We start from the raw sequence: 23,626 nt of genomic DNA on the forward strand, positions 1-23,626 counted from the left end.
TGTCCATGTTATTGTCAGAAAAATCACGTTTCCTCCTCCTTCCCCTTCCACTGTCCTGGTTGTTTTAAATGGGAATCACCTCAGGAAGCTTAGACTTCATCAGCTGGGTACATGTTTGGCTAGCCTGTGTTTCCTGAGCTAGGGCTCAGGACTGTCACCAGTCTTTTGTAACTGTAAGCTGTGGGCATACAACTGTACAGCATAGCCCTGTGGCGGAATGTTGCGTGTTGCAGGTAGTGGAGCTCTTGGCTGAACTACCCAGATTGCAAGGACAGGTATATTTTATCAGGGTGTACCGCATGGAGGTGCATGGTTCTTGAAAATAAGCAATCATTAGCAGACAACCTCTAGCGAATCTGTTGCGTGCCTCTCAGTTGTATAAGGCTTTTACAGACAAGTGGGCCTCTGTCTGGGTGGACTGTTGTTTTGATAGCTATCCATGGAATGTCTATAAAGCCTCGGAGAGATGTGAACAATAACTTAAATCTATCAAGAGGCCGCATAATAGAAGATTCTTGGTTGAAACAATAATGATTACCCAACTAAAAAAGCTACTAAATGCTAAATCACTGGGGGAGTGTGCTATCAAAAGTGAGCTGTATACTGCACTAAATTGTTGTAAGGGAGTTGCAACCTCTAAGGATATTATAGATATTGGTGCCGAAGAACTGCAGTAGGAATGCCAAAGCAAAGACATCATCAAAGTCAAGAAATTTCATGAAACAGACTAATATTGAGTTCGAGAAGACACCATCTTTGATTCTGATTTTTGACCTACGAAGTAGCCCAACTACATTACAGGTTTTGCTCACCTGTAAGTTAGGCTCTATGACCTGCTTAGTTTGTCAGCTCTTTTGGCACACCACCATGGTATGCAAAGGTTAGGCTACATGCAGAAGATGTTCAACTGTCAGTGAACCAGGTGCTCAGTGCATTTGCCTCAGCCATGTGTGTCAATTGTTCCTAAGTCACTGTTTTGAGTAAGGAATATCCTGTATTCCAGCAAGAGGAAAAAACCAGTAGATCAGGGTTACCCAATATACCCACTACACTGAAGTGAAAAGCCATTTCCGGCCACAGTCACCTCTATCTGTCAAATCATTCTCATCAGCCTTAAAGCAGCTGGTACCAAAGACTGATGCTGGTACTAAGACAGTGACAGTTGAACAGTGTACAACAACTTGCAGCTGTAAATCTGGCTGCAAACCTGCACCAGTGGTTACACAAACAACTTTGCCTGCCACCAAAACCAACACAATTTGTCATGGCAGAATGTGCTGTCGAGAAGAATAATAAACGCTCGTGGCAGACAGAAAGAGAGAACAAGAAAATTTCTTCTGTTAAAACAACGTTATCAGTATTGCCAAAATCCAAGCTGGGGACAAAAATAACAGGCCAAAAAAGAGCAGATCGAGAACTGTCAGTCTATCTGATGTTGGTCTCGTCTGATATTTCATATGATGACCATACTATTGTTGGTATGAATATTACCTGAAGGAACCCGCAAGCCCCTCTGCTACAAACTCCACATCATGGAGAAATGACCAGGTGAAAGACAAAGGAAAAGCTCATCAGTATGATTGTTCCCATACTGCTGTGTAACATCAGTGCTTTCAGAAGACGTGGAGGAATTAACATTTCTAGTAGTTAGTCAAGGGAAGATCTCTCTCTCTCTCTCTCTCTCTCTCTCTCTCTCTATGTGTGTGTATATATATATATATATATATATATATATATATATATATATATATATATATATATATATATATATATATATATATATAAGAGGCTAATTTTAAATTATCCTTGGGCAGCTCCATGAAAGGAGCTTTCGAGGACATTCTCTTATTTTTGTGAGAGTCTTTCTCCCACCAAACTGTTTTCAATGTTGAATTGATGTTGTCGTCTCTCACAGCTTTGAACAAGAGAATAGGGTCCCTCAAGGTAGGTAGAGCTGTTATTAATAGTGTACTGTTGACAGTTAAAAGTCCTGCCTATGCCTATTTTGGACAACTGGTCCATCTTTTGTTCTTTCTGTAGCCTAGCAATAACAACTCATCAACTGCAGTTGACTGTAAGAAGGTTGAAGAAATGGGCAAAGATGAAAATAATATCTAAGCTCAGAAGTCTGTGTATTTCCTTTTAACCTTCACATTCTGTTTTTAACTTTTGATTTGAAAATGGACATTGTTTTTAATTTTAAGAAATGTTGAGGTTTCTGTGACTCACATTTGATTTCAAGATTGACTGGTTACCAGAACTTAGGGACCTGAAAACTTCAGTCACTAAGAGCTGAAAAGATTTTAAAATGTATCATCCATAGTTTATGGATGGCAGTCCAAACCTGTCTGCTCCAGTTTTACAGAGCCTTTGTGCAATCAGCTCGATTATGTGTATGTAACATTTGGATCGGCAAGACAGTCATATTAAAAAATGTTGGACATGCAGCACCATGAAGGAAATAAGTTGGCCATCTTTAGAAACAGTCCCATACCAAGCCTCTGCACTGAGTCTGCTGTGCTGCAGCTCAAAATCAGGTACAACTCCTCACGATGTGATAGGCCCATAAGGCAATATCTACATTACAGGTATACTGTTGCTTGTCCACCAATGGAAAGACTTTTTGATAATCAACAGCAAGCAATGAGGCCCTGTGGGATTTGTCTGATTTGAAGGTGTTACATCAAGCTTGGAGCAGATTTCCACTTGGGTCCTAAACAGGGTCAGAATTGTTTTTAGTTTAACAAGTTTTAAGAAAGATAGCACACCAGATTTTATGTTTTAACCTTTGTTTTATAACACTTTAGATTGACATGATGGTTTTAAATCTGTGTACACTGTGCTCAAAGCAAAAGTGCTCCATTGGCTGTTTAGTAGTGTTTCCCCAACCAAGTTGTCAGAATTTGTTTCTCCAATGAAAGTACCTTATTTGCCATAGAGCTCCATGCAATTCTGAAGGCACTGGAGATGATGCAGCAGCTTCAGAGCATAAAGTTTCTCATGTGCTACAGTTCCATTAATGCGCTACAAACATTTTAACAAAAGTACACAGCAGGGAAAATGAGACAAAGAGTTTGGGCTAACTTGCATCTTCAGCAGCAAGGGAAGCCTGTATCATTCTGCATTGTTACCAGGCCATGTGAGAGTCTGGGAAAATGACCAACAGCCGAGGAGACCTGCAGGAGACATGATGTGACACAACGTGCCATTCTCCTGCAGGATGTTAGCTTGCTGTTGTGCCAGAGAGTCGTGCAGCTTTGCAGGAGGAGGAATGGTTGAGAGGAGGGGCAGTAAGCTGCAGTCAGTGGAGTCAACCATCTGTCTGTGACATTCCTCGTACTGGTCACTCTGGCGGGAGGAAGTGACCCTGTCCCCCCTCCAAATTGGTATCTGTCACTATGTTTGGTCCTCATACTACGGCAAGAGGAGAGGGAGGCCCCCCCCCCCCCGTGTCATCTATGATGCCTGTGGCATACAAATTACCATCACTATACACTCATTTTAACCCTTTCAGACCTGATTTTTTTCTAGAGCAAGGAACATTTTTTTATGCGGTAATCTCTTAGGTGATTTTTTAATGACTTTCGATGCAAGATTTATACAAAAAATATGTAGCCATTTTCAAAATATACTTTTACACTTGGCTTCATCTTATGGACTAAAATAACTAATCAAAAAGTATTCTCTAGTGTAATAAATAAAATGATCATTCAATAGTTACCATGCAAAGTAACTATAACAGTGTTCAATTATACAGTGGAATACAGCAAACCAACCACACTCATGTGTTCTGTGGGCCACAAGCTGCCGCACATTGCAACATTGATTTGCTAATATTTTCCCTGTGATACCAAGCAGTTGGCAGCAATTTCACATGATGAAAACTCTGAAAATTTACAAATGTGTACCTGGGGAAAAATACTTCTGTTTGAGTAAGACATGTAAAAGTGAATGTACACAACTGCAGCCAGAGGGTCTTTAAGGGTTAACTGAGGGAAGCACAAACTATGTATTTTGTATTCAACAAATCCACATTTTGTACTCTTCCAATTTCTACAGATTTTGCAGATTGACTGAAGCTTTCAATACCACTTCGCCTATACTTAACCTGTACCCATTCAACCTAATTTAGACCTCAGGCTGTGCTGCAGATCAGTCTTTCACCACATCCTACATTCCAAAAAACAATATAGATGCAAAATAAATGTTGTTATTGTTGTATCTTTTTGTTTGGGCATATGTGATATCACATGCCACTTCATGATCATGATTACAGTACGAGACGTAATATTATTTGTCAGCTGAGCCCTTTTTGCCATCTGTGCATCATGTGAAACTTAATGCCATGTAGTCAGCCTCTCGTCCTCGTCCAGAAAATCTTCAATTTCTCACTTTTTATCCTCCAGTTACTCTTCGAAATATATTGCTTAGCACCTTCTTCTGTAGAAGATTTAATTTTAGTTTTTTGATGCCATTTCTGGTCCTACACTCCATTCCATTATAATCATCTGTTAAGTTTTTACAACTCCTTTTGCTTTCGATTTCATGGCCCATATCAATTTCAACATCACCCCTCCCCATGAACCATGGACCTTGCTGTTAGTGGGGAGGCTTGCATGCCTCAGTGATACATCTAACCGCACTATATGGGAAACCACAGTAGAGGGGTATCTGTTGAGAGGTCAGACAAAAATGTGGTTCTTGAAGAGGAGCAGCAGCCTTTTCAGTTGTTGCAATGGCAAAAGTCTGGATGATTGATTGATCAGGCCTTGTAACATTAACCAAAATGGCCTCGATGTGCTGGTACTGTGAACGGCTGGAAGCAAGGGGAAACTACAGATGCATTTTTTTCTGAGGGCATGCAGCTCTAGTGTATGGTATCTGCTTGGGTAAAATATTCTGGTGGTAAAATAGTCTCCCATTTGGATCTCCAGGCAGGACTACTCAGAAGGAAGTCATCATCAGAGGAACAAAACTGACATTGAATGAATTGGAACGTGGAATGTCAGCTCCCTTAATTGGGCAGGTAGGTTAGAAAATTTAAAAAAGGAAAATGAATAGGTTAAAGTTAGCTATAATGAGAATTAGTTTGGTGGCAAGAGGAACATGGCTTCTGGTCAGGTGAATACAGGGTTATAAGTACAAAATGAAATAGGGTTAATGCAGGAGCAGGTTTAATAATGAATAAAAAAGTAGCTTATCTGAGTTTCTATTCTATGAACAGCACAGTGAATGCATTATAGTAGTCAAGATAGACATGTGAAGCCCACACCCCCACAGTAGTACAAGTTTATATGCCAACTAATTTTGCAGGTGAGAAACAGATTGAGGAAATGTATGATGAGATAAAAGAAATTATTCATATAGTTAAGGGAGACGATGTAGTCATGGGGGACTGGAATTCGATAGTAGGAAAAGGAAAAGAAGGAAGAGTAATAGGTGAATATGGACTGGAGGGAAAGAAATAAAGAGGAAGCTCCTGGCACAATTTTGCACAACATAATTTAATCGTCGCTAACTCTTGGTTTACGGATCATGGGAGAATATTGTGTACTTGGAAGAGACCTAGAGAAGCCGCAAGGTTTCAGATTGATTTATACAAGGGTAAGACAGAGATTTCGGAACCAGATTTTAAATTGTATTTCGGAACCAGATTTTAAATTGTAAGATATTTCCTGTGCCAGATGTGGATTCTGACCACAGTTTATTGGTTATGAACTGCAGATTAAAATTGAAGAAACTGCAAAACGGCGGGAATTTAAGGAGATGGGACATGGATAAACTGAAAGAACCAGAGGTTGTAGAGAGTTTCACAGGGACCATTACGGAACAATTGACAAGAACAGGGGAAAGGAATACATTAGAAGAAGAATAGGTAGCTTTGAGAGATGAAATAGTGAAGGCAGTGGAGGATCAAGTAGGTAAAAAGATGAGGGCTAGTAGAAGTCCTTGGTAACACAAGAGATATTGAATTTAATCGACGAAAGAAGGAAATATAAAAATGCAATAAATGAAACAGGCAAAAGAGAATACAAGCACCTAAAATTGAGATCGACAGGAAGTGCAGAATGGCTAAGCACAAATGGCTAGAGGACAAATGTAAGAATGTAGAAGCATATATCACTAGGCATAAGATCAATACTGCCTACAGGAAAATTAGAGACCTTTGGAGAAAAGAGAACCATCTATATGAATCTCAAGAGCTCAGATAGAAAAACCAGTCCTAAGCAAATAAAGAAAAACAGAAAGGTGGAAGGAGTATATAGAGGGTCTGTACAATGGAGAGGTAATTGAGGGCAATATCATGGAAATGGAAGAGGATGTAGATGAAGATGAGAAGGGAGATATGATACTGCATGAAGAATTTTACTGAGCACTGAAAGACCTCCAAGTCGAAACAAGGCCCTGAGAGTAGACAACATTCTGTTAGAGCTGCTGATAGCCTTAGGAGAGCCAGCCATGACAAAACTCTACCATCTGGTGAGCACAATGTATGAAGTGGGTGAAATGCCCTCAAACTTAAAAAGGATATAATAATTCCAATTGCAAATAAAGCAGGTGCTGACAGGTGTGAAACTTACCGAACTATCAGTTTAATTAGTTACAGTTGCAAAATACTATCACGGACCCTTTACGGAATAATGGAAAAACTGATAGAAGCCAACCTTGTGGAAGATCAATTTGAATTCCAGAGAAATATTGGTACAGGTGTGATGAAACTGACCCTGCGACTTGTCTACATCTACATCCATACTCCGCAAGCCACCTGATGGTGTGTGGCGGAGGGTACCCTGAGTACCTCTATCGGTTCTCCCTTCTATTCCAGTCTCATATTGTTCGCGGAAAGAACGATTGTCGGTATGCTTCTGTGTGGGCTCTAATCTCTCTGAGTTTATCCTCATGGTCTCTTCGCGAGATAAACGTAGGAGGGTGCAATATACTGCTTGACTCTTCGGTGAAGGTATGTTCTCGAAACTTTAACAAAAGCCTGTACCGAGCTACTGAGCGTCTCTCCTGCAGAGTCTTCCACTGGAGTTTATCATCTCCGTAACGCTTTCGCGATTACTAAATGATCCTGTAACGAAGCACGCTGCTCTCCGTTGGATCCTCTCTATCTCCTCTATCAACACTATCTGGTATGGATCCCACACTGCTGAGCAGTATTCAAGCAGTGGGCGAACAAGTGTACTGTAACCTACTTCCTTTGTTTTTGCATTTCCTTAGGATTCTTCCAATGAATCTGTCTGGCATCTGCTTTTCCGACGATCAACTTTATATGATCATTCCATTTTAAATCACTCCTAATGCGTACTCCCAGATAATTTATGGAATTAACTGCTTCCAGTTGCTGACCTGCTATTTTGTAACTAAATGATAAGGGATCTGTCTTTCTATGTATTCGCAGCACATTACACTTGTCTACATTGAGATTCAATTGCCATTCCCTGCACCATGTGTCAATTCGCTGCAGATCCTCCTGTATTTCAGTAGAGTTTTCCATTGTTACAACCTCTCAATACATCAGAGCATCATCTGCAAAAAGCCTCAGTGAACTTCCGATGTCATCCACCAGGTCATTTATGTATATTGTGAATAGCAACAGTCCTATGACATTCCCGTGTGGCATACCTGAAATCACTCTTAATTCGGAAGACTTCTCTCCATTGAGAATTACATGATGCGTTCTGTTATCTAGGAACTCCTCAATCCATTCACACAATTGGTCTGATAGTCCATATGCTCTTACTTTCTTCATTAAACAACTGAGGGGAACTGTATTGAACGCCTTGCAGAAGTCAAGAAACACGGCCTCTATCTGTGAACCCATGTCAATGGCGCTCTGAGCCTCGTGGACAAATAGCGTGAGCTGGGTTTCACATGACCGTCTTTTTCGAAACCCATGCTGATTCCTACAGAAACGTATGAGAGTAGGAAAAGGGAGAGAAAGAAACATAGTAGGTGAAAATGGATTGGGGCTAAGAAATGAAAGAGGAAGCCACCTGGTAGAGTTTTGCACAGAGCATAACTTAATCATAGCTAACACTTGCTTCAAGAATCATGAAAGAAGGTTGTATACATGGAAGAATCCTGGAGGTACTAGAAGGTATCAGATAGATTATATAATGGTAAGACAGAGATTTAAGAACCAGGTTTTAAATTGTAAGACATTTCCAGGGGCAGATGTGGACTCTGACCACAATCTATTGGTTATGAACTGTAGATTAAAACTGAAGAAACTACAAAAAGGTGGGAATTAAAGGATATGGGACCTGGATAAACTGAAAGAACCTGAGGTTGTACAGAGTTTCAGGGACAGCATAAGGGAACAATTGACAGGAATGGTGGAAAGAAGTACAGTAGAAGAAGAATGGGTGGCTCTGAGGAATGAGGTAGTGAAGGCAGCAGAGGATCAAGTAGGTAAAAATACGAGGGCTAGTAGAAATCCTTGGGTAACAGAAGAAATATTGAACTTAATTGACGAAAGGAGAAAATACAAAAATGCAGTAAATGAAGCAGGCAAAAAGGAATACAGATGTCTCAAAAATGACATTGACAGGAAGTGCAAAATGGCTAAGCATGGATGGCTAGAGGACAAATGTAAGGCTGTAGAGGCTTATCTCACTAGGGGTAAGATAGATACTGCCTACAGGAAAATTAAAGAGACCTTTGGAGAAAAGAGAACAACTTGTATCAATATCAAGAGCTCAGATGGAAACCCAGTTCTAAGCAAAGAAGGGAAAGCAGAAAAGTGGAAGGAGTATATAGAGGGTCTATACAAGGGTGATGTATTTGAGGGCAATATTATGGAAACGGAAGAGGACCTAGATGAAGATGTAATGGGAGATACGGTATTACGTGAATAGTTTGACAGAGCAGTGAAAGACCTGAGTCGAAACGAGGCCTCAGGAGTAGACAAATGGCCTTGGGAGAGCCAGTCCTGACAAAACTCTACCATCTGGTGAGCAAGATGTATGAGACAGGCGAAATACCCTCAGACTTGAAGAAGAATATAATAATTCCAATCCCAAAGAAAGCAGGTGTTGACAGATGTGAAAATTACCGTACTATCAGTTGAATAAGTCACAGCTGCAAAATACTAATGCGAATTCGTTATAGACGAATGGAAAAACTGGTAGAAGCCGACCTCGGGGAAGATCAGTTTGGATTCCGTAGAAATATCGGAACATGTGAGGCAATACTGACCGTATGACTCATCTTAGAAGAAAGATTAAGGAAAGGCAAACCTACGTTTCTAGCATTTGTAGACTTAGAAAAAGCTTTTGACAATTTTGACTGGAATACTCTCTTTCAAATTCTAAAGGTGGCAGGGGTAAAAGACAGGGAGCAAAAGGCTATTTACAATTTGTACATAAACCAGATGGCAGTTATAAGAGTCGAGGGACATGAAAGGGAAGCAGTTGTTGGGAAATGAGTGAGACAGGGTTGTAGCCTGTCCCCGATGTTATTCAATCTGTATATTGAGCAAGCAGTAAAGGAAACAAAAGAAAAATTTGGAGTAGGTGTTAAAATCCATGGAGAAGAAACAAAATCTTTGAGGTTTGCCGATGACGACATAATTCTGTCAGAGACAGCAAAGGACTTGGAAGAGCAGTTGAATGGAATGGACAGTGTCTTGAAGGGAGGATATAAGATGAACATCAACAAAAGCAAAACGAGGATAATGGAATGTTGTCGAATTAAGTCGGGTGATGCTGAGGGAATTTGATTAGGAAATGAGACACTTAAAGTAGTAAAGGAGTTTTGCTATTTGGGGAGCAAAATAACTGATGATGGTCGAAGTAGAGAGGATATAAAATGTGGACTGGCAATGGCAAGGAGAGTGTTTCTAAAGAAGAGAAATTTGTTAACATCGGGAATAGATTTAAGTGTCAGGAAGTCGTTTCTGAAAGTATTTGTATGGAGTGTAGCCATCTATGGAAGTGAAACGTGGATGATAAATAGTTTGGACAAGAAGAGAATAGAAGCTTTTGAAATGTGGTGCTACAGAAGAATGCTGAAGATTAGATGGGTAGATCACGTAACTAATGATGAAGTATTGAATAGAATTGGGGAGAAGAGGAGTATGTGGCACAACTTGACAAAAAGTAGGGACCGGTTAGTACGACATGTTCTGAGTCATCAAGGGATCACAAATTTAGCATTGGAGGGCAACGAGGAGGGTAAAAATCGTAGAGGGAGTCCAAGAGATGACTACACTAAGCAGATTCAGAAGGATGTGGGTTGCAGTAAGTACTGGGAGATGAAGAAGCTTGCACAGGATAGAGTAGCATGGAGAGCTGCATCAAACTAGTCTCAGGACTGAAGAGCCCAACAACAGTGCTGATTCCTATAGAGTAGATTTCTAGTCTCCAGAAAAGTCATTGTACTCGAACAGAATACATGTTCCAAAATTCTACAACTGATCGACGTTAGAGATATAGGTCTATAGTTCTGCACATCTGTTTGACGTCCCTTCTTGAAAACTGGGATGACCTGTGCCCTTTTCCAATCCTTTGGAACGCTACGCTCTTCTAGAGACCTACGGTACGCCGCTGCAAGAAGGGAGGCAAGTTCCTTCGCGTACTCTGTGTAAAATCAAATTGGTATCCCATCAGATCCAGCGGCCTTTCCTCTTTTGAGCGATTTTAATTGTTTCTCTATCCCTCTGTCGTCTATTTCGATATCCACCATTATGTCATCTGTGCAACAATCTAGAGAAGGAACTACAGTGCAGTCTTCCTCTGTGAAACAGCTTTGGAAAAAGACATTTAGTATTTCGGCCTTTAGTCTGTCATCCTCTGTTTCAGTACCATTTTGGTCACAGAGTGTGTGAACATTTTGTTTTGATCCACGTATTGCTTTGACATAAGACCAAAGTTTCTTAGGATGTTCTGCCAAGTCAGTACATGGAACTTTATTTTTGAATTCATTGAACACCTCTCGTATAGCCCTCCTCACACTACATTTCGCTTCGCGTAATTTTTGTTTGTCTTCAAGGCTTTGGCTATGTTTATGTTTGCTGTGAAGTTCCCTTTGCTTCCGCAGCAGTTTTCTAACTCTGTTGTACCACGGTGGCTCTTTTCCATCTCTTACGATCTTGCTTGGCACATACTCATCTAAAGCATATTGTACGATAGTTTTGAACTTTGTCTACTGATCCTCAACACTATCTGTACTTGAGACAAAACTTTTGTGTCAGAGCTGTCAGGTACTCTGTAATCTGCTTTTTGTCACTTTTGCTAAACAGAAAAATCGTTCTACCTTTTTTAATATTTCTATTTACAGCTGAAATCATTGAAGCCGTAACCGCTTTATGATTGCTGATTCCCTGTTCTGCGTTAACTGTTTCAAATAGTTCTGGTCTGTTTGTCACCAGAAGGACTAACATGTTATCGCCACGAGTCGGTTCTCTGTTTAACTGCTCTAGGTAGTTTTCAGATAAAGCACTTAAAAAAATTTCACTGGGTTCTTTGTCCCTGCCACCCATTATGAACGTTTGAGTCTCCCAGTCTATATCTGGCAAATTAAAATCTCCACCCAGATCTATAACATGGTGGGGAAATCTACTCGAAATATTTTCCAAATTGTCCTTCAGGTGCTCAGCCACAACAGCTGCTGAGCCAGGGGGCCTATAGAGACATCCAATTACCATGTCTGAATTTGCTTTAACCGTGACCTTCACCCAAATCATTTCACATTTTGGATCTCCATCAATTTCTTTTGATACTATTGCACTTCTTATTGCTATAAACACGCCTCCCCCTTCACTGTCCAGCCTGTCTCTGCGGTATACATTATACATTCCAATCTGAGTTAAGGATTTCATTACTGTTTGCGTCTGGTTTCAGCCAACATTTTGTGCCTATATGGGTGTTGTGACCGTTTATTAATGAGAGCAGTTCTGGGACCTTTCTATAGACGCTCCTGCAGTTTACTATTAGCACATTAATTTCCCTAAGGGGCTCCATCACCCGCCTAACGTTGGAGCTCCCAATAACTTATAACCCCCCCCCCCCCCCCCCCCCCCCAATGTGCCTGCTCGGACCTTGCTGAAGGAGCAGCCACATGTCCACTCAAAGGCAGAGCGGGCAATGCCACATGGCCAACCTCCACATTAACCTTCCGCCTCGTGCGCCGCGTACGCCGCTGAACCCGCCACTCCCCTTGGGGAGAGGTTGGCCCAACCACGCAGGGTACCCGCGAGGATGTCTCGACAGCAGGGACAGTGGGTGAAGCATGTAACACCTGGGGTGTACCTTGCGACGCACCAGACTCCCCACTGGCGCTACACTCCGAGGCAGCAGCCTGAAGACGGCTGACTGCGGCCATCAACATGTTCAGCTGTTTGCGAACAGTGGCCAGCTCCTCCTGCATCTGTACACAGTAGTCACACATCCTATCCATCCTAAGGAATCAATTTACTGAAGAGAGTTAATCAACTTTTAACTAGACTGCTAATTCACTAAAGGCGACTGATTATTGACTAAACTGTGATTCCTAGCCACTTCTTGTAGAAAACAATGAAAATAGTGCTACCTGTCTCTGGATTGTATTGAAAAGAAACACTAGCACTACTGGCACTATGGTTGACTAAAGGGACTCTCTCTGACTGTATTCAAAACAAACACGAAATCTGTGGAACACTATTAATAGCACTCGACAATTAAAGCTCCCTAAAAGCTAAAACACACGGAAGAAGAAGTGACAAGTAAGAAAAATACAGTTAATACTTAAATTAAGGTAGCTCGCTGCACAGCAGACGTGAAGCAGACGGCGGTTAGGAAAGGCAAACCTACATTTATAGCATTTGTAGACTTAGATTTATAGCATTTGTAGACTTAGAGAAAGGTTTTGGCAAAGTTGACTGGAATACTCTTTTTCAAATTCTAAATGTGGCAGGGGTAAAATACAGGGATTGAAAGGCTATTTATAATTCATACAGAAACCTGATGGCAGTTGTATGAGTTGAGGGGCATGAAAGGGAAGCAGTGGTGGAGAAGGGAGAGAGACAGGATTTTAGCCTATTCCTGATGTTATTCAATGTTTATACTGAGTAGGCAGCAAAGGAAACAAAAGAAAAAAATTGAGGAGTAACTGAAGTCCATGGAGAAGAAATCAAAACTCAGAGTTTTGCTGATGACATTGTAATTCTGTCAGACAGCAAAGGACTTGGAAGAGCAGTTGGCATGGACAGTTTCTTGAAAGGAGGATATGAGATGAACATCAATCAAAGCAAAATGAGGATAATGGAATGTAGTCAAATTACAACAGGTGATGCTAGGGAATCACACTAAAGTAGAAGATGAGTTTTGCTATTTGGGAAGCAAACTAACTGATGGTGGTCGAAGTAGGGAAGATATAAAATGTAGACTGACAATGGCAAGAAAAGCATTTCAGAAGAGAAATTTGTTAACATCGAGTTTAGATGTAAGTATCACAAAGGCCTTTCTGAACGTATTTGATATGGAGTGTAACAATGTATGGAAGTGAAACATGGACGATGAACAGTTTAGGCAAGAAGAGAATAGAAGCTTTTGAAATGTGGTGGTACAGAAGAATACTGAAGATTAGATGGGTAGATGGTGTAGCTAATGATGAGGTACTGAATATAATTGGGGAGAAGAGAAATTTGTTGCACACCCTGACCAGAAGAAGGGAGTGGTTGGTAGGACACATACTGAGGCATCAAGGAATCACCAATTTAGTACTGGAGGAAAGCATGGTGGGTAAAAATTGTAGAGCTAGACCAAGAGATGAATACATTAAGCAGATTCAGAAGGATGTAGGTTGCATTAGTTACTCAGAGGTGAAGGGGCTTGGGCAGGTTGAGAAAACCAGTCTTTGGACTGAAGACAACAAGAACATCAGTTTCAATAACTGCATTCCAGATGTGTGATGGCATAATAGCACAATATGTTCTGTCTTTTCAGCTACCAGTACTATTATAGCTAGCAATTGTGAGGGTGATGTATATTTCTAGACAACAGTCTTTTATACATAAGTTACTTTTAACTTGTTGATGATAATCTGAAGTAGCATCACAGCAGAATACTTACACATTGGAATCTGTAACCTTAAAATAATAATAATAATAATAATAATAATAATAATAATAATAATAATAATAATAATAATAATCACTCTCAAAGTCAAAGGATGTTGAACTCCATATATATTTTCTGTTGCCGTAATTCTATGTTTGTATGTAATCTAGGATGTGGCGAGCAGTGCGTGTTGCTCGCACCTACAGTCATCGCCTGTTGCAGTCCTCTGAAGACCTAGGTCCACGATCATTGTGCATCCCACAAGTAGAAGGCCATGAAAAACAAAAGAGAGGTTACAAAGATTTTGGACACCGTCCAACTCCAGAACCCCTGGCTACAAAGATATTTGCTACATTCATTGGTGTCAGTTTCTTTTTGACACTGGTTGACTACAAAAAGTAAGTGCCATATGACTTTTGTAACTTAAAACTTTTCACAAGATACAAGTGCTTAAGTGACTGATCAATTGATTCCTTTGTTAGTGTTTATAGTGATGTTTTACCACATATATTCACCCAAAATCTTTAAAAAGAACATAGAGAATGGGAAAAAATAAGTCTCACATTTTGAGCTATCAGTGCTTTGATTGTGGAATGGGAATATTGGTGAGAAAGGTTCAGTAGTTTTATTCAGCACTGCCATTTTCTGTTAAAACAACTTGATTTTGAGGATAAGTTTCACTCTAAAAATCTTTTTTCAAGGCCATTACATCAGTGGGAATATAAATCGACATTCCAGAGACACTTAAAACTTGCACAAAATACAAAAATAATACACAGAGGTTTTTGTCCCTTTTTCCTACACTTGACTCAAATAGTATATGTCATCAGAAATGACAACTCCAAATTCTCTACTACCGGAAGAGTATTCCTATAATGCCAGTTTTTACAATTTATACTGTCAGTTAGCACTACTACTACTACTACTACTACTACTACTACTACTACTACTGCTGCTGCTGCTGCTGTTTCTACTACTGCAGCCAATGATTACTATTCTTCAGCAGCAGCAGCCTTACTGCCATTGTAACTTTTGCCTACTCCCTCACTTCTGACCACCTCACCTCTTGCAGTCCTTCCCCCACCCTTAGTCCTTCCACCTCTCAATATTCATCCCCTCACTTCTCTTCTCTTTCCATTTTTCCCCTGTCGCCCACCCCCCTCCCCCCTTTGTGTTGTCCCTGTATCCTTTTTCTCGCCACATTCTCTTTCCTGTCAGCATTTCCTCACACCTATCTCCCCCCCTACCCATTTTCACTCATGTAGCCTCTTCACTTCCATTTCCCCTCTCCTCTCTGCTTACTTGCCTGTTATACCTTCCTTTCCCTCTCTCCATATCCCTATACCCAAGTTTTGTCCCACAACCCACACCAACCTTCACCCCACTGCTCTCTCATCTGTCTCTCAATCAACTTCTCAGTGAATCTGCTGACACCATCTCCTGATCTCTATTCCCATTCCTGTTTGGATCTCTATTCCCACATCCCAGATCACTGGTACATTAATAACTAATGTAACCACCAGAATGTTGCATGCAAACATACAAGCATTGTGTTGTGTAGATCTCGGATGTTAATTTGTGGGATGGAGTTCTGGGCTTGTTGCACTTGGTCAGTCAATACAGGAACAGTTAATGCTGTTTATGGATGACGCTGGAGTTGTCATTCAATGATGTTCCATATGTGCTCAGTTGGAGCCAGATGTGGTAATTGAGCAGGCCAAGGCAATGTGTTGACACACTGTAGACCATGTTGGGTTACAACAGTGGTGTGTGGGGAAGAATTATCCTGTTGGAAAACACCCCTGGAATGATGTTTATGAATGGCAGCACAGCTAGCTGTATCACCAGATTGATCTTATCCAAGACCATAACTACTGGTGTAGGTCAAGTGTGTCCAGCAGGCCCTCAATTGACCAGCTTCTAACCAACATACGGCCATCACTAGCACCAAAGCAGAACCATCTTTCATCAGAAAACACAACACTCCAGTGGGTTCTTGCTTGACACTACTGAAGTCACAAATGGCGGCAGTTTGGGTTGAGTGGAATGCATGCTACAGCTGTCCTTGAAGTAACCAATTTATGACAGTTCATTGTTTCACTGTGGTACCAACTGTTGCTCAGATTGCTACTGCAGATCCAGAATGATGCGTGAGAGCCATACACCAAACACTTTCCTCTCAGTAGTGCCAGATGACCATCTGGAACCCAGTCTTGTTGCAATCAGAACCCGGTCTTCTTGTGACTGTACATTTTCATTACCATCGCCACCAGCAATGAAGTACAGTTACTACATTGCTGTCAAGTCTTTGTGCAGTATCATAGACATGACATCCAGCTTCTCATAGCTCTTATTATATGACCTTGTTCATATAATGGTGTCTTCGTTGCCTGAAAGACATTGTTGACTAACATCAACTCACCATGTCCAGTCTCAAACATAACTAACACTCGTGACTGTTACAGTGAGTATATAAAAGAAAGCTGATTTGCAGCCTCATAGTGACACATCAAGTGCCATTCTTATACGGCAGGCTTGAAATTTTAATAGGCATCATTATTCAGAAGTAGAAATGCCTACCAACTTACATTTATGTTACGCAACTCCTTGGTGTTGCGATCTTTTTCCCATCAGTGAAATGTGTATGATTACTAGGTAAAGATATTTTTCTCCCAATAAAATAATCAATCAGCTATTGAGATGATTTTTAAAGAAATTAATGTTGTTACTTTCTAGCCCATCATTTAGTAATCTGTTGCTGGGTACTATGCGGTGAATGAAAATATATAGTTCTTCATGTAAGTCAGTTTGGTGTCCCTTGTCCGTTTTATGTAATGTATAAAAATCATTTGCTATATCGTGGAATGAGTGGCCAGCATTCTTTATGTGGGTAGCCGTTGCTGATTCAGTATATTTGTATTTGTTGTTGGCGTTTTTTTAGCTGCTCCGAGTTTGGGATACGTAGAGGTCTTTGTGTGTACAACATACAATTTGTTTGTTTATGTAAAAGCCTGATTTGTGTGTGTGTGTGTGTGTGTGTGTGTGTGTGTGTGTGTGTGTGTGTGGGGGGGGGGGGGGGGGCGCGCGCGTGCGCATCATCATTTCATCATCACTGATGCACAAGTCACCCAATGTTGTGTCACCCAAAATAAGACCTGCATCCAGTGGCTGAACTTTTCTTGGATGAAGCCTTCTGGCCATCAATGCCACACGATCATTTCATTTCCCTCAGTGTGTATTGCAGTTTGTGTGTTGTGAAAGTAATGTTAATGTTTTAAAAACAAAGATTCCAAGACTTACCAAGCGGGAAAGCGCTGGCAGACAGGCACATTAACAAAACACACAAACACACACACAGAATTGCTAGCTTTCGCAACCGATGGTTGCTTCTTCAGGAAGGAGAGGGAAAGACGATCCCTCTCCTTCCTGAAGAAGCAACCATCGGTTGCGAAAGCTAGCAATTCTGTGTGTGTGTTTGTGTGTTTTGTTAATGTGCCTGTCTGCCGGCGCTTTCCCGCTTGGTAAGTCTTGGAATCTTTGTTTTTAATATATTTTTCCCATGTGGAAGTTTCTTTTTATTTTATTTACATCATCATTAATGTTAATGTTTTGCAGTCTGAATATTGTGTAAATTGTTGCTTAGTCATATGAGGCCAGGCTGGGAACTAACGAGTGTGGTGTACCTTTTTCTGCCACTACGATGAAGTTTAATATTCACTGAAAGATTTCCACCAATTTTGACAAACTTGAGATAATATAGCAAGTTCCTTCATTCCTTTACACTAGCTCTCTCTGTAACTCTTATTCTCCAGTTCAGTCCACTGTTTTGTGACTTCCACACAGGCTGAGTTTCATAACGATATCAATTACGGAACGCCTGTGAAACAGTGTTTGTGTATTTACCTAACACAAACTTGGCTTTTATGAAACAATGGCTAATTCTAGGAATAAAAAACAGCTATTGAGTCAGTCTGAGGTATTTTATTCATAAACCTTAACTATGTCCCTAAATCAGTCCTCATATTTGTCCTCTACTTCACTATCTTGATTGTTTATGTTTTGACTCTTTATATTGGACATGATATCAACTTCTTTGATGCAGACCCCTGTATTGGAAGAAATTTTCTGAAATACTGGAAAGAATAATTCTCCATACTGCACATTAATTTATTAAATTGCTGCTGACCTATTTTCTAAAAATTTTTAGCTGTAGGGTAAAACACATTTCAGATTTAAATTGTGTATGCATGTCATTCATTCAGATATGGCTGCAAAATAATATAAACAATATTTCTGAGTCAAAGTTATTTCAGTGGTTATAACATGCATTTTGATTTGTCAGGGCCACTGAAATTGACTGGCACATTGGAAGAATGGGTTAGGAATATAAATTTGTTGAGTTTTTTCCTGAAATGTGTTTTAACTGACTCAGATCTGTTTCATTGTACTTTACAGACTAAAAAAAATGGTATTTCCTGAAGTTAAAGCAGAATCCATTCTTAGTGAAGATAAAAAGTCCAACAATGCCCTTTCAGAGAAGCAGGATAGTGAAACTGAAGAAAGTGAAGAGGAGGATGATGATGAGGCTAAAAAGAAAAAGAAGAAGGCCAAAGTTGGATTTAGAGATCGCAAGGTAAAAAAGTAATTCATTTTTGTATTCCTCTTGTATGCTAGCAGTACATGAGTACTTATCTTTTTACTGTGCATTTTGACAGAATTGTTAGTTTTTAGAAAAGATGTACATTTTAGATGGCTGCTAACTGATTAATAGTTCACCGATTTTACTATTTTTATGAACAATTATCCTGGGGTCTTTGAATGTTTGCTCTACTTGCCAGCTTGTAAGATGCATTTTTACACACATCATTATTTTGCTGATGGGAGAGTATGGATAATATTTATGCAGTGTGTGAATGAAGGCTTTCTAAGTGAATTCCTTTGAAGAAACATTCTCATCTTATCAGCTGAGTCATGGTATCATGCTGTTGCAAGGTTTCAACGAGTTTTTGAATTATCATCTTCAGATGAAATATCAGCTTCATATCAAATTTGTTCAGTTATATCCAGTGGACACCTGACTCCTGCTGAAAGTCCATTGTTTGCCTCTAGAAGCGTTGTTGTGGCTGGTAGAAGTCCCCTCGCCCCTCGTGGGGTGGAGGGGGGTCTGGGTATCAAGTGCTTGTTCTGTCAGTCCTGTCCACTGCTCCTCCTCTTTTATGTCAGAGATTCCTGGTGTATTTCACATCCCCATGGCTGCTATCTATTACAAATTGTTGGTAACCCTTATGGATTTATCACTTTGATTATAGATCCACAGAAAGCTAATAAAATTAAAGAGATAGGTGATTTACAATTGAAGTTAAAAAAATTGAAAAAGGCACTGTTTAGATTTTGCTGATGGTATGGTACTAAAATGTTTTACAGATTTGTAATGATTTCCTTCTTGAATATGCAGTATACCTAAAATGTTTTACAGATTTGTAATGATTTCCTTCTTGAATATGCAGTATACCTGTCTGTGGGTGATTTCATCACCATGGCTTTCTTAATACATGTTTATAATGAGTTCAAAACATGTTCTGCAACATTGTTTGCAGCTAGTACTGGACTACCTATGTTTGCAGCATGTTGTCAAAATCTTGACAATGCAAAACCAGTGTTCCACGACTGTGATTATACAGATCAAAGAAACATTGTTCCTGATCTGCTACTACTAAATGCCGGCACTAGTGTTTGTTTTTGCATGTTATGAATGTTGTCTTTATGCGTATCTCTTTGCGTAATGTGAGCGGATAAGAAGCAAAATTTATGAATTCATCACTCTCTGAGGCATGAGAGTGCCTCTGGAATGTTCGGAGTCATAGTTACCAAAATACTAAACAGAAGCATGAATCCCTACAAGAAATTGCTGCATTGGTTTGCACCAGTGACAGTGACATAGATAAAAAAAAACTAAGTCTCCCATTTTTCGTAGCAGCAACAATAATGAGTACAGGATGTGATATCTGACTTTGTAAAAATTTGTCGTCAGCAAATTACCTGATGTGCCTCCATACAGAAGGGAATTGACAACAGAAAATAGAATTATGACATTTTATATGAGGCAGAAATGAATGTATGTAGGAGGCAGCAGTCAGTGGTAAATGTGTGTGAGTGACATTGAGCATGAAGTAGTTTCAGTTATTGAAAATGATAATTTGGATTAGTTTTAATATGAAAATAAAAATGAATATATGTTCAATTAAATATATCCTCTTTATTTAGGGTCAGAAAATGTTTGAAGTCTAACATTTAGGGCCTAAGCCAAGCTTCTAATTTTAAAAATTTTCTGGCAGGGAGGGAGGGGGTGCTGAACATCCCCCCACCCATTATTTGCTACGTGATTATTGACACCTCCTTCTCAAGATTGGCAGCTACGCATCCCGTATGGAGTTCAGTTGGAAATGGCTATCCCAATTGATAAGATCATCATGTACTCTTATTTCCACTGCCTCTTTGGTGACCAAATATCTGAACCTCTGGCGTACAATAGCATCTTTTTCTGTTCAAAAACAAATGTCCCTGTCTTTACAGATTGTCTGTTTGGCCAAGGCGGACATTACTCATGTATTCAGAACACTACTGCGAGATGGATCACTGCATTTGGGTGAAGTATTGCATGACACACTCACAACTGATGCTGTAGAAACCAGATACCCATAGCACTGGTTGGTCCATGACTGACCCAGGCGTATTCTTGATTTTAGCCATTGAGGGTTTGTGTCATGCTTCCCCTTTCCCATGACAGCCTTGGCTGTAGCTGGCCCTTCATGTAGACAGAATGGCTGGCACTTGGTTGCTTCTTCTGGCCCTCCCCCCCCCCCTCCCCCCCCCCCCCCTCGTTGGCTTTAGTGCTTGTCTTATTTATGCCTCTGAGTAGCAGTTGTTGTGGAAGTTTTCACACAGATGCTGTAAATCAGTAGGCAGCCTTTCCTTGTCTACATCTACATCTACATCTACATCTACATCTACATGACTACTCTGCAATTCACATTTAAGTGCTTGGCAGAGGGTTCATCGAACCACAATCATACTATCTCTCTACTATTCCACTCCCGAACAGCGAGCGGGAAAAAAGAACACCTAAACCTTTCTGTTCGAGCTCTGATTTCTCTTATTTTATTTTGATGATCATTCCTACCTATGTAGGTTGGGCTCAACAAGATATTTTCGCATTCGGAAGAGAAAGTTGGTGACTGAAATTTTGTAAAAAGGTCTCGCCGCGACGAAAAACGTCTATGCTGTAATGACTTCCATCCCAACTCGTGTATCATATCTGCCACACTCTCTCCCCTATAACGCGATAATACAAAACGAGCTGCCCTTTTTTGCACCCTTTCGATGTCCTCCGTCAATCCCACCTGGTAAGGATCCCACACCGCGCAGCAATATTCTAACAGCATGTGGCTTGTGATCTGTGTAACGGTGGTGAGCACAAATTTGCATTGTGCTGGGTGGTGGCAGCTATTGGCATTTAGGGGTATTTGTGTGTGTGTGTTTTCTTACTGTGGACATAATATTGCAGGGCACCATCAGTGTTCTTTTTATTTATCAAAAAGTACATGAACAGTACGCATCCTTTTTCTTCCACTTCCATGGTGAACCTGGCATTATTGTGTGTGCTATTTATGTACACAGGATTTCCTGTAGGTTTTCTTCACCATGGAGGTAAACCATGAATGCGGTGTTCAGATATGTCTAGAACGTCTTTGGTTTCAGGTGCACAGTTCCTAGAACGGTTTACTCAGTGTGTGCCATATATGGGGTGTACATAAAGTTCAGGAACACTTTCAATTATTTATTGCACAAAAACTAAACATTGTACAGATGTGATACATATTACATTTTGAAGAGAAACACTTAAGATTTTTTTTTTACAAACATTCGATATGCGAACCATGAGTGACTGAGCAGACGTCAATACGGTAATCAAATTCTTGCCATACCCATCCCAGCACGGCATCGTCAATTGTGGCAGTCACTTCCCGTATTCTCTCCTGCAGCTCTGCTACATCATGTGGTAGAGGCGGTACATACACCAGACCTTTAATGTGTCCCCAGAGAAAAAAATTCACATGGAGTGAGGTCTGATGATCGGGGAGCCCATTTCATAAAACAGCTGTCCACTTCTTTAGCACGGCTGAGCCATGGAGCCAGCAGCTCCGTGTTCAGGTGCTCATGAACTTCACGATGAAAATGGGGTGGAGACCCATCCTGCTGAAAGATGAACGGAGAGTCCGATTGCATTTGAGGCATTAGCCGTTGCTGCAACATTTCCACGTAGAAATATCCAGTGACAGTGCTCTCGATGAAGAAGAATAACCCATACGGTTTTTGACATGACAAGGCACAAAAAACATTTACCTTGGGGATTCACACTCAAATTCAGTGCATTCGTGTGAATGCTTTGCACCCCAGATTCAACAATTATACCTGTTCACTTTCCCTTTAGTGTGAAAAGTGGCTTCATCCCTAAAAATTAAGTGAGCAACAATGCCATCCACATTCTCATTCAATTGTTGCAACTGTGAACAAAACTCAAAACTCTTGTCTTTGTCGTCGTCATTGCACTTCTGCACTAGCTCCAATTTGAATCATTTAATAGACAGCTTCTGTTGCGGGACTTTCTACACTGCCATTTTCAGTTAACGCGATGCACGACGCACCAATTTCTTTGGACTCCTTATGAATGTTTCTCGTATGCGCTCCACATTTACTTCACTGATACTGGGACGTTTGCTTATCTTTGCCGGGCACAAGCAACCCGTCGTATCAAATTTGTTGTGCCAGTAGTAAATGACTTCTTACTGTAAATGGCTTCTTACTGTACTTGGTTCTAAACATCCATTGAAGAGATGTAGCACACTTGTTTTTTGTCGAACTCCAACACACAGAAAGCTCGCTCTGCATCTGAACTTGCCATCTTTGCGACTAGTGCTGACTATTTGCGACTAGTGCTGACTATCAGCAAATTACTAAACTATGCTGTGGAGGTACACATAAAAAAAAAAAAACTTTGACGGTTTCTCTTTGGTTCTGTTTGGTCCTTGTGCAATAAGTAATTGAAAGTGTTCCTGGACTTTATGTACACCCTGTATAGGTTAGTAATGCCTGGTGCTAAGGGGGATTCCATGGAGACTATGTCTGTACATAGATCTTTCTACCACTTTGGAAGTCGTTGGTGGTGAGCATGTGTCGAAAGACATTCACTGTGTCATCATCAAAGGATTCTCTAGTAATACCATGTTATCTTCTAGTGGTACCTCTGTGAAAACAGATGTGATGCCAAAGTGACAGAGCTCGGCATCAGCGAAGGGCAAACTCATTATTACGCAGGCAATCCTGTAGAGAATAACATGGAACCCATGCCCCGGCTTATGGGTGAAGAAGTTAATGGCAGCAGCGGCGGAGAAGAAATACTTCAGAACGGTGAAGCTGGTAGATGAGGCAACCCTCTTTTCCGGGGATTAAATGAGATGGGAACCACTGCGTTGTGGTGGAGGAGAAACTCCAAAGGCTAAGGGAGCCAACACAAACAGAAA

The 23,626-nt window shown here is 40.5% G+C and overlaps 1 protein-coding gene across 8 annotated transcripts in view; it reads left to right on the top strand.

Moving 5' to 3' along the window:
• LOC126284372 (calcium uptake protein 1 homolog, mitochondrial) overlaps positions 1-23,626 on the top strand; it is a 613,419-nt gene that overhangs the window by 404,145 nt on the left and 185,648 nt on the right. For all 8 annotated transcript variants that reach the window (XM_049983246.1, XM_049983245.1, XM_049983250.1 and 5 more), the window contains exons 2-3: positions 14,216-14,443; positions 18,501-18,678. In XM_049983246.1, coding sequence (XP_049839203.1) covers positions 14,217-14,443; positions 18,501-18,678 — 405 coding nt within the window. In that variant the 5' untranslated portion in view covers position 14,216. The remainder of the gene's footprint in view (positions 1-14,215; positions 14,444-18,500; positions 18,679-23,626) is intronic.

Source organism: Schistocerca gregaria, chromosome 8 (genome assembly GCF_023897955.1).
Source record: "Schistocerca gregaria isolate iqSchGreg1 chromosome 8, iqSchGreg1.2, whole genome shotgun sequence".
Classification (NCBI taxonomy): domain Eukaryota; kingdom Metazoa; phylum Arthropoda; class Insecta; order Orthoptera; family Acrididae; genus Schistocerca; species Schistocerca gregaria.